General features: G+C 39.3%; 1 protein-coding gene across 5 annotated transcripts in view; it reads left to right on the top strand.

The window, feature by feature from the left end:
* SLC22A15 (solute carrier family 22 member 15) overlaps positions 1-1,885 on the top strand; it is a 67,320-nt gene extending 65,435 nt beyond the window's left edge. For all 5 annotated transcript variants that reach the window (XR_012379307.1, XR_012379308.1, XM_073896078.1 and 2 more), the window contains one exon: positions 229-1,885. Coding sequence is in view for 2 of the 5 variants with exons in the window: in XM_073896078.1 (XP_073752179.1) it covers positions 229-318 (90 nt within the window). In the remaining 3 variants the exon portion in view is untranslated. The remainder of the gene's footprint in view (positions 1-228) is intronic.
* The last annotated feature ends 13,751 nt before the right edge of the window (positions 1,886-15,636 follow it).

Here is a 15,636-nt window from a genome sequence, read left to right as displayed (position 1 = left end):
TAGAACCAAGCAAAACTGTTGGAAAACAGGTGTGAGATTAATAGCAACTGGTTTTTTAGAGAAATGAAGGTGGCCGGTGATTCATTCACTTTCGTAGAACACTTTAGGGTGAAATCTTAGGGGAGATGTCATAAAAATGCATTTGTCAGTTGAGTGCTAGATAATAATGTGCATTTTAGAAATGTCATGGCATCATGTGACCATTCTGGTTCTCCTTTCCCCTTTCAGTCTGTGGACAAGGACAACACTTTAGGCAGTGAGAGTGAGGAAGAGGAGGAGTTTTTCGATGCAGATGAAGAAACCCAGATGATTAAGTGAAGAGCCCCGGCTCCCCCCTCACAAGCAGATGATCTCCTTGCCTCTGGCGAAGGCAGGCTTTTCCAGGAAACCTAAGAGTTGTAGAAGCACAGGCTTGAACATGCATGGAAGGTCCTCAGCATGGGCTCATTTTTTTTCAGGCACAAAGGACAATGGAGAAGAGATTTCATGAGCGAGGACATCACAATACTGAAGGAACAGTCGTTCGTTAGTCCACAATTCAGGTTTATTTCCGAACCATGACTTCTGGCCAGATAGCTCAACTCCGCACACCAGAGTGGAAAGCTAATTTGTTTCTAGAAGTCTGACTGTGTTGCTTATCCTTGATCATGACCTAAAGGCAGACATGTAAAATTCCTTCTCACCACGTTAGTGGAATAAGATAAACCATCCTTAAGATTTCATCCTAATACCATATTTGACATCTACCCCCATCATCTGTGCCTCACCAGGAATCTCTTGAGGCCGACTGTTGTTCACATTCCAGTTTTTTGCCAGAGGAATAGCACTGAGAGGTAACTGTATGTGGCCCAAGGCCTCCAGCTTTACCCTAACTGTCCACCCCTTGCTTTCCAAGCTTAGGGTTGGCTTGAGCTCCTCGTGCCTTGAGTCCTACAGACGATTGCCTAGGAAAAGCCAACTGTACTGAAGCGGTTTTCCGAGAGCCCGAGGTGTGGCTGCAGTTCCCTGTCCATTCCCTTTGACAGTTCAGACCTGTGCGCATCTCCAGAAACTGGTCCATCTCAGATTCCAGTACCAGCACTCACTTCAGAACCGTGCTCGGTAACAGATGAAGCTTTGTGAGGGCGGAGAGCACTTGCAGAGTGACAGACATGTTGGGCACTTGAAAAGGGGCAGCTTTTATAAGGAAGAAAAGAAAATGATCTGTCACGGGTTTTTGTTTGTCTGTTTTCGGCATTGTGCAACAAGGCACTTGGGCAACCGTTAAGAACTTGAACGCTTCTGATCCCAGATCAGTCCCTGCCTCTGTAGTCAGAGTAAAAAGCAAGTAATTTCATAGGAAATGTGGTTTTTTTCATGAAGTACTGCCAACTTTAAAATAAGTCTGTCGCACTTAGTTTTCTAAAATCATATGCTGGAAATACCTGTTTCCCTTGAAACTTGAATGCTATCTCAAGTAGGAGTATTAACCTGGAATCAACAAGTTTGTGCAATATGGCCTTAGGCTGCTTTCCCAACAAGGAACATTCCAGTGTTTCAGAATTTCCATTTTACTAACTTTGGGAGAAAGAGAAGTTGCATTGGAGGTAAAGAGAAGACGTCATGGGGCCTGCTTCTGGAAATCTTGGAGGCATCACCCCCAGTTGGCTCTGACACTTTCCCGTCCCCTTCCACACTAACCTCTTGGTTTGCACTCTTATTAGTCTGTACCTTTGTATTTGTTAAAGTATTTTTATGTCCTTTATGCCCTTGATGATATTTTGAGCTCTTCATAAATAGGGACCATCTCTCCTGCTGTTTGTTTCTCTCTGCTATTTGCCGAAGAATATGGGCCTAGACACAATCAGTATCTAATAAATATTACTGTTTCTAACCATCAAGAAAACTGTGGAACTCCTTGCAGTATCATTTTTATAAATCCCAGGCAAATGTGACCCAAACCCCCAAACTGTGGAATCCTGCTTTTCTATCTCTGGCAGATTGGAGACGCTGCCCACCACCAGGAGAGGAAGAGAGGAGGAACTTACAAGGACACTTAGAAGGTCTTCTTAGTGGTTGGGCATTAAAAATAAAACACTGAACTAGCATATATGTGCTCTTCGGTCAGTTAGAGCGCTCTTTGCATTATGAGAATAATACGTCCCCTTATAGAAAATTTGGAAACTAGAAGTTAAAAAATCTATCACCCATAGGCCCAACACCCAGGGGCAACCAGTGTGATGGCTTGGTTCTAACTGAAGACCAGTTGGGAATCCATCTCTCTGTTGGCACTGGGGTTCCCTCTGCCTCTGGCTAAATAAGTGAGGATTCCATTAGTTCTATCCCTGGGTCTCCTGCTTCCCCAACTGTGGGGTAGAAAAAGGGAAGGGTGTTATACATGTTGCCTAATAAGAAGGCCAGGCAGGCTGCCAACTGCTCGAGTCAGTTGTATCACTGATAAGGTCGTTGTTTCTTTCTAGATGGTCCTTTGGTGAAGTTTAATATTTACTGTTTTTTCATTCTACCACGTTTTATAAAGAGATTTTTTTCCTTTTGTTATTAAATGTTGAAGAATAGTGATTGTAGAGAATGTGTACCTGTGTATATTTGCACTGATTAAATGATTGGAAAGCTTTTAATTTACAGGGAACATAATTTGTACAAGTGATTTGTAAAAAGCATCTTTTTTTATTCAAATTTAAATTTCTTTTCTCCTCAAAAACAGCAAGAAAAATGTAAGACACGTAAGAAACCCCCAGTTTCTAGGGTCAAAGGTCTTAGAACAGCTTGTCCAGAACTTTGGTACCGATGTGTTAAAAGAAACAGTGTTATAGTTTCCTGATGTGGTGAGTTAAAACCAGTGCCCATTGAAAATGCAATATTTGTCATTTGGCTGCTTTCAAGCAATATAAACATTCTTTAGTATTTAAAAATAAGCAAATAAAATACAACAAATAAGAAGCCAATGAAAGTTTCTGAGGCACTGCTTAAGTGAATATAATCTGGGCAGGTATTTCTGTGGAGGTCAAATTGATGAAGGTACTGTTAGTAGATTTATATTCTTTTTTTTTTCTAAGATTTTATTTATTTATTTGACAGAGAGAAAGCACAAGCAGGGGGAGCAGCAGAGGGAGAGGGAGAGGCAGGCTCCCCACTGAACCGGGAGCCTGACGTGGGACTCAATCCTGGGACCCGGGATCATGACCTGAACCGAAGGCAGACACTTAACCGACTGAGCCACCCGGGCACCCAGTAGTTTTATATTCTTAACAAAAACATTGAAATAATTGTCACTAGCATATCAGAATTATTATTTTTTTTCAAGATTTTATTTACTTGAGAAAGAGAGCACACACAAGTGAGCGGTGGGTGGGGGGATAGAGGAGGGGCAGAGGGAGAGGGAGAAGCAGACTCCCTGCTGAGCATGGAACCCAGTGGGGGCTCGATCCCATGACCTGAGCTGAAGGGAGACACTTAATCAATTGAGCCACCCAGGCACCTGCATATCAGAATTAAAATACAGCTTTCCGGGGCGCCTGGGTGGCTCAGATGGTTAAGCGTCTGCCTTCAGCTTGGGTCATGATCCCAGGGTCCTGGGATCGAGCCCCATGTCGGGCTCCTGGCTCAGTGGGAAGCCTGCTTCTCTTTCTCCCTCTGCCTCTCTCCCTGCTCATGCTCTCTCTCTCTCTCTATCTCTGTGTCTCAAATGAATAAATAAAAAATCTTAAAAAAAAAAAAAAAGTAACTGAAAACTTTAAAAAAAAAAAATACAGCTTTCCTATAGGACTTACTCTTCCATTACAAATTCTTACTAGATCATTGGTTCTGAGATTGGAAAGTTATCTACAGAGAATTTTTTAATTAAATAAAGTGCAGATATTTTGGCTTCTTATTAATTTAATAAGAATCACAAAGCATAGACATTTTTTGTTCTTAAAGAATGTGTCAGGATGTATAGAAGCATCTTTGACAAACTGGGCAAATATAGAATCTGCTAGAAATTATGGATGGTATGTGGGACAGGGGCCGTAACAAAGTTAGGGAGTCATGGCACAATAGGTAATTATAAAAATATTTTTAGAGAAAAATGCAAAGATGATGCATTGTTGGAAATTCATTTGTGTATTTAATTAAAGGAGAAAGAACTTACAATTACCTCTCTCTATATATATAAATATTATTTGGCAAAAGTCACCTATTCAAAATAAAAGCTATTAGCAGATGAAACTTCCTTAGCAAAATAAGGGATATTGTACTACATGTGGTGAATTAGCACATAGTGTCTCGGCACCTTCCTAGGACCTTGGCCTTCAAACTTTCTTGATCATGACCCATAATAAGAAATGTTTTCTTTTTTTTTATATATATATTCTCTCTCCTTCTTATTCTCACTTTCTCTTTCTCTCAACCCTTATTTATATAATGTTTAAAATATTTTATGTGTATAAATATGTATGTATATATATAAGAATAAGTATTGTTTTGGGGTCCCTGGCTGGCTTAGTCAGTAGGGCACACAACTCTTGATCTCAGGGTTGCAGGTTCAAGTCGCACTTTGGTATTTTTGTTTGTTTTTGTTTTTTAAGATTTTTATTTATTTGACAGAGAGAGACACAGCGAGAGAGAGAACACCAGCAGGGGGAGTGGGAGAGGGAGAGGGAGAGGCAGGCTTCCTGCCAAGGCCCCAATGCAGGGCTCGATCCCAGGACCCCAGGATCATGACCTGAGCTGAAGGCAGATGCTTAACGACTGAGCCACCCAGGCGCCCCTCAAGTTGCACTTTGGGTGGAAAGACTACTTAAAAAAAAAAGAATAAGTATTGTTTCATCGAAGTTTTATATATATAAATAAGGATTTATGAATATATATAAATATAAACAAAATTTTACAAATATATAAAACTATATTATATATATATAAAAAACTTCTTTGAAACAATACTTATTCTTGCTAGGCACACTGATAACTTATATTCTGTTCTATTTCATTTTTTTAAATACCATTTGTGACCCGCTAATTGATTTCATAACCCACTAATACCCATACTGTGAAGTCCATTGTTCACTACTCTGTACTGCAAAGTCTTTAAAGCTAAAATGTACATTTCCCAAAGTCTCTTGCAGCTAGGCTTCTAGGTGTGATTTAGTGTCCTATCAGTCAGATACAGCTGGAATTTGGGAGGGGGGAGTGATGTGGATGCCATACTTGTGATGTGTTGGGTTTTTTTAGCTGGGGTCCACGCTGACGGAGGCATTTGGTTTTGCTGAGGCAGTTTCAGCAGCAACATTGACAGGGGCAACATCGATTAAAATCTTAACAAGATTTTAGGTAGAGTGTAGATTGAACAAGATAGAACCTAGATAGAACAAGATTTTAACATAGAACCTAGCAAAATAATTCTAGTATTCGTATGGAAAAATAAAGATCCAAAAAATTTCAAGACAATCCTGAAAATTAAGAGCAAGCAGAGGGACTTGACTTTCCAGATATTGAAACTTATAAAGAATCTATAGTACGGGTGCAGCAATAGACAAGTAGAACAAAGTGAACATAATAGAGATCCCAGAACAAGACCAAGCATATAAGCAATTTGGCATTTTTCAAAGATGGCATCACAAATGAGTGGGAAAAGAACGATCTATTCAATTACTGATGTGAAAACTACTGGGTTTCCTTCTCAAAGAAAATAAAATTAGGTCCTTTCTTTTCACCATAACAAAAATTCCAAGTGAATTAAAGACCTAAATGGAAAAAAGTAAAACTTTAAAACTATTAGAAAGTGATATAGGAGAGGGGTGCCTGGGTGGCTCAGTCAGTTGAGCGTCCAACTCTTGGTTTCAGCTGGGGTCGTGGTCTCCAGATCAGGGAATCAAACCCCACATTGGGCCCTGTGCTCAGCATGGAGTTTGCTTGAGATTTTTTCCTCCTCTGCTCTCCTCCCCACACACACGTGTGCACATGTTTTCTCTCTCTAAAATAAATAAAATCTTAAAAAAAAAAGTGATACAGAAGAATATTCTTATGACTGACTTTGTGGGATAGATGGATTTCTCAGACAAAAAGTGAAAATCACCAGTCATTAAAAAATTGATATGTTTGATTATATCTAAATTTAAAATTTCCTTCTGTATGACTAAACATACTACAAAGTTCAAAGAAAAGCAGTAAGTTAGGAAAAAGCATTTGCAACTTCTCTAAGAGATAAGGATTAATACTCAGATCTGTAAGAGATAAGGATTAATAGTCAGAATGTATCAAAACTAAGTGCAACAATGATCCATGAGAGACGATGGACTCTGAGAAACAGACTGAGGATTCTAGAGGGGAGGGGGGGTGGGGGGATGGGCTAGCCCGGTGATGGGTGTTAAGGAGGGCACGTTCTGCATGGAGCACTGGGTGTTACATGCAAACAATGAATCATGGAACACTACATCAAAAACTAATGATGTAATGTATGGTGATTAACATAACAATAAAAAATTTAAAAAAAATAAGTGCAACAAATTACCAACATCAAGAATAAAAGCATAGACATCACTAAGATCCTATAGGTGATAAAACATTATTATGAACAACTTTATTCCAGTAAATTTTACAATTTAGATGAAATGGAGAAATGTTTTGGAAGACACAAACTATGAGCTCACCCAAGGAGAAATATGTAATCTAAATAGCCTTTATCTTTGAAAAAAATTGAAGTCATAGTTACAAACCTTTTCACAGAGAAAGCTCCAGGCCCAGGTGGCTTTACTTGTGAATTCTACCAAGTATTCAAGGGAGTAATGTTACCAATTCTACACAGTCTTTCAGAAAATAGAGGAGAGGGAACATCTCCCACCTCATAGAAAGATCTAAAAAATTTACAAAAACACTACTATAGCTAAAAAGTTGTACAAGGTGGGTATCTGGATGGCTCAGTTGGTTAAGCGTCCGACTCTTGATTTTGGCTCAGGTCATGATCTCAGGGTTGTGAGATCAAGCCCCATGTCCAGCTCTGCACTCAGCAGGGAATCTGCTGGAAATTCTCTCCCTCTCTCTCTCTCTCTCTCCCTCTGCTCCCCCCCCACTCCCTCACTCTCTTTCCAAAATAAATAAATCTAAAAAAAAAAAAGTTGTACAGGTGTAGAAAGTTAAGCAAGGTGACAGGTTATAGTCCATACGTAAAAATCAATTGTATTTCTATGTCCTAGCAACAAATAATTGGAAATTAAAATGAAAATGTACCTCATTTAGTGGATTACAAGCAAAACAGAAAGTACTTTATAATTAGATTGCCTGGGTATAAATCAGAACCCTGTCATTTACTAGATGTGTGACCTTTAATAACATTTAAGATTTTTCTTAAAAAGTGCAAATCAGAAAGGAAAGTAATAGGAAGTTTACAAAAATATTGTTAGGCAATTCACAGATGAAAAGATGCTCCATGGCGCGCCTGGATGTCTCAGTCGGTTAAGCGCCTGCCTTCAGCTCAGGTCATGATCCTGGGGTCCTGGGATTAGGTCCTGCATTGGGCTCCCTGCTCGTTGGGAAGCCTGCTTCTCTCTCACCCTCTCCCACTGCCTGCCACTTCCCTTGCTTCTGCTTGCACGCTCTCTCTCTCTCTCAAATAAATAAAATCTTTAAAAAAAAAAAAAAAGATGCTCCACTTCACTGGAGGTTCAGAGAAATGTAAATTGAAACAACATTAAGATATAATTTAAAATACATTAGATTGAGGGGGAAGTTATAAAATCGAATTTTGAAGATATGAAGAAAAAGGAATTCGCTTACATAGTCATAGAGGCAGAAGTTTATTCATCAACTGGCTTGTTAATAGGTTGAAAGTGTGCATATTCTGTGACACAGAAACTGCTTCTATGTATTTATCACAGAATAGTTTTCAGATATTTTGACTCTAACCCATTCTAAGTAAAATGTTTTACACTGTGACACACATGGTACACACATCTGCATACATACCCATTAATATCAAAAAACAGGTTTTTTTTAAAAGATTTTATTTATTTTATTTATTTGAGAGTGAGAGAGATCACAACAGGGAGGAGAGGGAGAAACAAGCTCCTACCGAGCAGGGAGCCTGATGCGGGACTTGATCCCAGGACCCTGGCATCATGACCTGAGCCAAAGGCAGATGCTCAACCAACTGAGCCACCCAGGTGCCCCAAAAAACAAAGTTTTGTAAGATAATCCTTACCCTCTGTATATACACTGCTTTGTATTTTCTATCTTATTTCACTTGAAAATGAAAAGAATGCTGGTAAAGACACAAAAAAGTGATTTCACAATTCATAAGCAGGTCAAAACATGGAACTGGTAAGAGTGAAACTTGGTAAGCTTAGTTTTGGCCTTAATACTTGCCAAGTGCATGTGTGCAAGGAGATGTGTATAAAATGTCCATTGTAGTTATAGTAAAACAATGAAATTAAATACCTTTACTAGGGGAATGTATAGGTACAATTTTATACTCAGTCAATGGAACGAAACAGGAGTTTTATGTATTGAGGTAGGCAGAGCTCCACATTCTTGAACAAAATCGTGTTGGCAAGTTTTTGCTAGATCAGAGTCATTTCATGGTTAAATTCTTTAGTGAGCGACTGGAGTACTTGCTAATTATAGAGATTCAAATGGTTTTTATGCCATATTTACAGTCAAGACTATTGATATTCTGTGGCAAAAAAAAATAGTTGTTATTCTCATTTATCCCTCCTCACTATAGGGTGAAATTTCTTTTGAAAATAAGCTTTGCCTCTGTGCAAACATTTAGACAACTTCTCAGCTGAGACCCTAGAGCTCTGTCGTATAAAGCTTAGAAGAGATTACTTACTTATTGAGAAATGTCAAAGGCAGATGTAGCCAAATTAGTATTAAAATAACTTCAGTCTAGACCCCACAGAACAATTGATTTTGAAGAGAATAGATTCTGATGGAATTGCTTTCCTTCAAAATGTTACTTCAAGAAATTGAATGAAATGATTGTGTAAGATGGGCAAAAAATACACACTCAACTCAGAGGAGAGTTTAATAAATGAATGATTTACCAAGATGTGATCAGAGCTTCCAGAAACCACAGAAGAGGAGTCAGAAAGAAAGCCCGTTGATAACAAGGGGTTATCACATCAGATCATTAGGGTTTTAAAATCGTGGAAGCTAAGCTTTTCTTGCAGGTGGTAATACAACAGATTCATTTGCTTCCTAGAGCCACTTTAATGATTATAGATGCATTTCATATTACAGGATGTTTGCTTTCCTATTTGCTATTGCAGGCCGCATGCATCCATTTAATTGTGCAGCACAATCGAGTTATATGTTTATGGATATAAATGTTTATTTAAAAGAAGAGACTGGAACATGTCTTACACTGTCTACAACTGGAGTGTGATCTGCCTCTCTTACCTCCCCTCCCCCCACTAATTCTTTCAGTGGGCACTGAAGAAATACCGGTAACATCAAGGACGGCATTTCACCACATTTCTGATTCTTTTTGAGGCAATAAAGATTGTCATCAGCAAATAATTTAAGGCCTCATGTCTTCCCCCCCATACACACACACACACTAATCTCGATAATAACAAATAGAAAAACAATGATGTGAAATGAACTATTATGTGTATAATATGCCTGCCTCTAACGCAGCATAGACTGGAAAGTGTAATTCTCAAGTTTATAAGGAAGACAATTGGCAGAGAGCAGTAGTTCACTTTCAAGTAATCTTCCCGTATTACTTATTGTAATTAATCCTTCCATTATGGTTTCCTCTGAATGGACACTATAATGAAGGGAGAGGAGGAGAATGAAGAGTATTTTGCTTTTATGGGAAAAAATGGCAACAGAAAAGACCAGTGGTAAGGAAATGCCAGTCGCATTAACTTTTCCGTAAAGACTCCCAAGGTCCTGGGCGCCTGGGTTGGTTAAGCGACTGCCTTCGGCTCAGGTCACGATCCTGGAGTCCCAGGATGGAGTCCCGCATCGGGCTCCCTGCTCAGCAGGGAGTCTGCTTCTCCCTCTGACCTTCTTCCCTCTCATGCTCTCTCTCTACCATTCTCTCTCTCTCTCAATAAATAAATAAAAATCTTTAAAAAAAAAAAAAAGACTCCCAAGGTCCTTTTTTGTTGATGTAAGTAATAAGGCGTTGTATTAGTTTCCTGTTGCTCTAACAAGTTCTCACAAACTTCGTGGCTTTAGATAACACAAGTTTATGCTATTATAGTTCTGGAGGTCAGATTACAAAATGAGTCTTCAGGGGCTGAAGTGAAGATGTCGGCAGGGCTGGTTTCTTCTGAATTCTCCAGGGACAACTCCATGCTTTGTCTCTTGCAGCTTGCAGAGGCCATGGCATGCCTTGGTCCTGGCCTCATCACTCCATTGTCTGCTTCTGTGGCCACATAGCCTTCTACTTCTGATCTTCTGCTTCTGTCTTATGAGGACCTTGGGCCCACCTAGATAATTCAGACTAATTTCTCCATGTCAAGATCCTTACCTTAATCGCATCATAGAGTCTCTTTTGCCATGAAGGGTAACATTCACAGGTTCTGGGGATTAGAATGTGGATGTCTGGGGGCAATTATGTAGCTTATCACAGGTGTTTTAAGTGTGCGTTGTCAAGGAATCCCAAGTAGTAAGACAGGACCTGCTGGCTCATTAGTGTATAATTGTAAGTTTTATGGAATAACCTCATCATCGTTGAAGAAGCCAGACCCAGACCATGGGTAACAGCTTCAAATGTATATTTATTGTTGATCTTATTGACTCAGTTGGCTAAGCCTGGAGTCTTTAACTTAGTGTTTGAAAGAATGGACTGCTAACAACAGAATTTAGAGCTACTAAAACTTTGTTTCTTTTATTTGTTGCTGTGTCTTCACAGTTTCCAGCAGTATCTTATCAAAATCAGTTCTATTATTACCTCTACCTTGGTTATGTGCTCTTGGGCATCCTATACTTTTCCATTATAGTACTTATTGTATAATTTAATAAATGATGATGTCTTCCCTTGGCCGCTCATGGGCCATAAGCTCTATGAAAACCAGGTACATGGCTTTCTTTCGTTTTTACTAAATGCTAGCTCATTGCACTGGACCCCATCCTAGGCATTCAAATACATGTGGAATCTAGAAAATGAACAAAAAGCAAAAACAGACCCTGTAATACAGAGAACAAATTGATGGTTGACAAAGGGGAGGGAGTAGAGGGATGGGTAAAATGGGGGAAGGAGAATGGGAGTTACAGGCTTCTAGTTATGGAATGAATAAGTCATGGGGATATAAAGTACAGCATAGAGAATATAGTCAATGGTATTGTAAAAAAAATAATAATCTTGTCCATGTATTTATAGACTTATTACTGAAATACCATTCATCCTACTGAGTTACAGAATAAATGAGTTTGGTGATTTTTTTTAAACTGGGACATTCCCCTGCCCCCACAGAGAGGCAATGTATTATCTTAATTCCTAAATTAAGGAATTTTTGGTAAAACCATCAGTGTTGTAACATTCAAGTCTCCTAAAATAATTCATCTAATGGAAATGTAAAAAATTTAGAAATGGTGTCAGTTTGATTCCTGGCATTTGAAGGATCAGTACATTCAGAAAAAAAATCATTAGGAGTTGAATCAACGTCTAGATTTTTCTGTTTGCTAGGTAACTGAGAAGCTGGCTCTAATATGTTGACTAATATATAGGTCACCCTTGATTTATCAGAGGAATGCTTTGTCAGAGGAATGAATACATACCTGAAAACAACTGGGAGTAAAGCCTAAAGGGGAAGTTGGACAATAAATAGTTGTCTTTATTTCTCCAGTCTGCCACATCCCAGAAGGAGCTATTCATTAATTTGTAAATAGCTTCCCAAACATCTTCAAGCAGAGACAAATTTCTTACAGTGAAAGAATTTATAATCTTCCCAATCCAGTCCATCTGGAGAGGGATGAGGCTTGATAAGGAGTCGGCTGATAAGGAGAAGGGGGATAGATCTAGGGAGGCAGCTGAGAATTTGGGGGAAAATTTTTTCAAGGAGTGAAGTTTGTTTTGGTTTGGTCTTGTGGAACAAAGTATTTGAGTTCAGTATAAGAATAGAATCAAGTTTAGTTGACAAGGTGTCATAAAATGGCATCCAGTGAGAAACAGAGTGGCCACCCAAGCTTTGTGTGTCTCACTTTCCTTTCAAGCATTTCAAACCACCCCAGAGAGCTTCAAGTTTATCCTAGGAAGATGTGCACAAAACATCAAAAGATTTCCTTAACTAGTTTCTAGAATTCCAGAGATTATTTCAGGAGGAAAAAAAAATAGCACATTTATTTATTCATCAAATATTTTGAGTATCTACTACCTGCTGCATTCTATTCTAGGTTCTAAGTTAAAAAGAGATAACACGTATTGGGCATTGTTCTAAAAATTTATATTCCTTGGCAAATCTAATCCTCAGAAGAAAACTATGGAGTGTATGCTATTGATTCCATTTTATGGATGAGAAAACTGAGGCTCCAGTCAGTAACTTTCCCAAGTCATGCAGCTAATAATTGGCAAAGCCTGGATCATCTGACTTCACTTATTAAGGGGCTACTGTACTGCCATGATTCTTACAGGTTCTTGATTTCAGCCAGGCCTTGTGTTTCCGTGGACTCTTTGCTGATAATGTTGGCAGTGCGGATGGCAACCTTCATGCATCAAGTGCCATGCGCCATGTCACCATGTTAAATATATTCTATGGTTATCTCAGAACAACTCTCTTGGGGAGGTTTATCATCCCTCCTCTGTTGATGAAGATAATGTACTTGGAGTCATTCAGTAAGTTTCTCAAGGGCACAGCTAGTTGGTGGCTGTGCTAGGGCTAGATCTCCTTTTGTCTCTTGCCAAGACCCAAGCACTTAATTACCCCTTCTGGCCTGCCTCCTATAAAAGAGTTAATTCAAGGGAAAGGGGACACTTCTCTTTCAAAGACTGTTTCAGGACAAGCTTCAGGGCAAGAACAGTAAGTTGAGAACAGACTCTGGCGGAATCTTTATGAAACCAAGACTCAGACTTTTGTGTGTGTGGGTGAGTGTAGTTGACATACAATGTTACATGAGTTTCAGGTGTAAAATTTAGCGATTTGACGGGTTTGGACATTGTGCTGTGTTCATCACAAGTACAGCTCCCATCTGTCCCATTACATCGCTATTACAGCATCACTGACTGTATTCCTTAGACTCTGCTTTTTATTCCTGTGACTTCTCGTTCCGTAACTGGGGGCCTATATCTCCCTTTTCCTTTCCCCCATTTGGCCCAACCCTCTGACAATCATCAGTTTGTTCTGTGTATTTATAGTTCTGATTCTGCTTTTTGTTTTTTTATTCATTATTTTTACTTTTTTTATTTTATTTTATTTTATTTTTGAGAGAGAGAGAGCACAAGCAGAGAAGGACAGAGAGGGGAAGAGAGAGAATCCCAAGGAGGCTTCACCCTCGGCGCAGAGCTGGACAAGGGGCTCAATCTCAAGATCCTGAGATCATGACCTGAGCCGAAATCAAGAGTCTGATGCTTAACCAACTAAGCCACCTAGGCACCCCTATTCATTATTTTTTTAGATTACATTTATGAGTGAATCATATGGTATTTGTCTTTCTAGTCTGATTTATTTCATGTAACATAATACCCTCTAGGTCCATCCATGTCTCAAATGGACACTTAGGTTGCTTCCGTGTCTTAGCTATTGTAAATAATGCTGCAGTGAACATACGGGTGCATAATTCTTTTTGCATTAGTGTTTTGTTTTCCCTGGGTAAATACCAATAGTGGAATTATTGGAGTAGATAGTATTTCTATTTTTTAGTTTTTTTGAGGAAGCTCCTTACTACTTTCCATAGTGGCTGTACCAGTATACATTTCCACCAACAGTGCACAAGGGTTCCCTTTCTCCACATCCTCACCAACACCTGTTGTTTCTTGTCTTCTTGATTTTAGACAAAGACTCGGACATTTTGATTGGGCTCCTTCTGCAGGCAGACCATTTTAAGAAAGATTCTAATTAGTTATTGTATTTTAGAACCACTGAGATTTTTTTCTCCAGAATTAAATGAGTAGAGGAATACATTTGTCAGTCAATAATATGGATTGAGAAGCTTGTCAAGATTCAGACTCCTCATTAATGGGCCAAATCCAGGTATGATCTCAGAGAAGAGATGGAAAAGTTTTCCTTGTCTCTAGGGTGTCCTTTGGGATTACTTTTGTTATTCGCTCTAGGGCTGCTATTAACCTGCCATCCTACCAAGTACATTCAAGAAAGATTTACTGTGGCCTACTGTGTGCCTATAATAGGCTTGACATTATCAAAAATCAGTGAGGGAGCACCTGGGTGCCTCAGTCGGTTAAGTGTCTGCCTTCAGCTCAGGTCATGATCCCAGGGTCCTGGGATCAAGCCCCACATTAGGTTCCTTGCTCAGCCGGGAGCCTGCTTTTCCCTCTCCCTCTGCCTGCAGCTCTGCCTGCTTGTGCTGTCTCTGCCGAATAAATAAAATCTTAAAAAAAAAAAAAAGATCAGTGAGGGTTGCTGAAGCAGTGAGCCTTCCCAGAATCTTTGATCTACATGGGATGTGGGAGGGGTTGAAGTACGGCAAAGGTGAAAAGGCCTGGGTGGGGGAGGGCGGGAAGGAGGATTAGAATCTCTGGGATCCAAGTTTGGGAAACCGGTTAGTAATAGAAATGGATTTCTTTTTCAAGGAAGAATTTCTTGAGAAGTGAGATCTGAGGCTGAGACTTCTACTAGTGATTTCAAGGGAAGTCTAAGTCATATAGCTTCTAAGCTATCCCTCAACTCATGCCTTTAATTATGCCAATAATTAAAATTAATTAACAGGCTAACACCTGACATCTGGGGAGAAGAAGCTTGCTGCTAACAGCAAAAGGAAACATAAACATTTCTATTACAAATACTCTCTCCCCTTATCAGATTAGCCACAATTCAAAGCCCAGAGCAAACCAACCAGGCCTTCCCAGCTGCCACCACTTCCCCCCCCACATTTGTCATTAAACATTTTTATTTAGTGTTTAATAAATTTTAGCTTTGGAGTAATTCAAAATATTCCCAAAAGCTATTTCAAGTACATTTTATAGTCTTCACAATATCACATGAATATGGTTTTATAATCAGGGAGACTTATTCTCATTGTCTTCTTCTTTAACACGAAATGTTAATAATATGATCTCCCTGATACGAGGAATTCCTAATCTCAGGAAACAAACTGAGGGTTGCTAGAATGATGGGGGGTGGGAGGGATGGGGTGGTTGGGTGATGGGCATTGGGGAGGGTATGTGCTATGGTGAGTGCTGTGAATTGTGCAAGACTGATGAATCACAGACCTGTACCCCTGAAACAAATAATACGTTATATGTTAAAAAAAAAAAAGTAGGAAGGGAAAAATGAAGGGGGAGAATTGGAGGGGGAGATGAAAAGTTTCAGTGGAGTTTTGACAACTAAAACCATATGTCAGTGAATTGAGAAATAATTATTAATCAGGAAAAGAGAGTTGACATGTATCATCTATATTTGGCTGAGAAAGAGGTACTGACTCAAGGTCAGAAGAGGATTATTTGTTAATCGTGTGTGTGTGTGTGTGTGTGTGTGTGTGTGTGTGTGTGTGTGTGTGTAAGGAAGGAAAGAGACTAGAACAAGCTTATAGTATAAG

The sequence above is a fragment of the Callorhinus ursinus genome, unplaced genomic scaffold, assembly GCF_003265705.2.
Source record: "Callorhinus ursinus isolate GAN/ISIS: 27379988/994484 unplaced genomic scaffold, GSC_fseal_2.0 scaffold9, whole genome shotgun sequence".
Taxonomy (NCBI): domain Eukaryota; kingdom Metazoa; phylum Chordata; class Mammalia; order Carnivora; family Otariidae; genus Callorhinus; species Callorhinus ursinus.
This window is presented reverse-complemented; position numbering and strand designations above follow the sequence as displayed.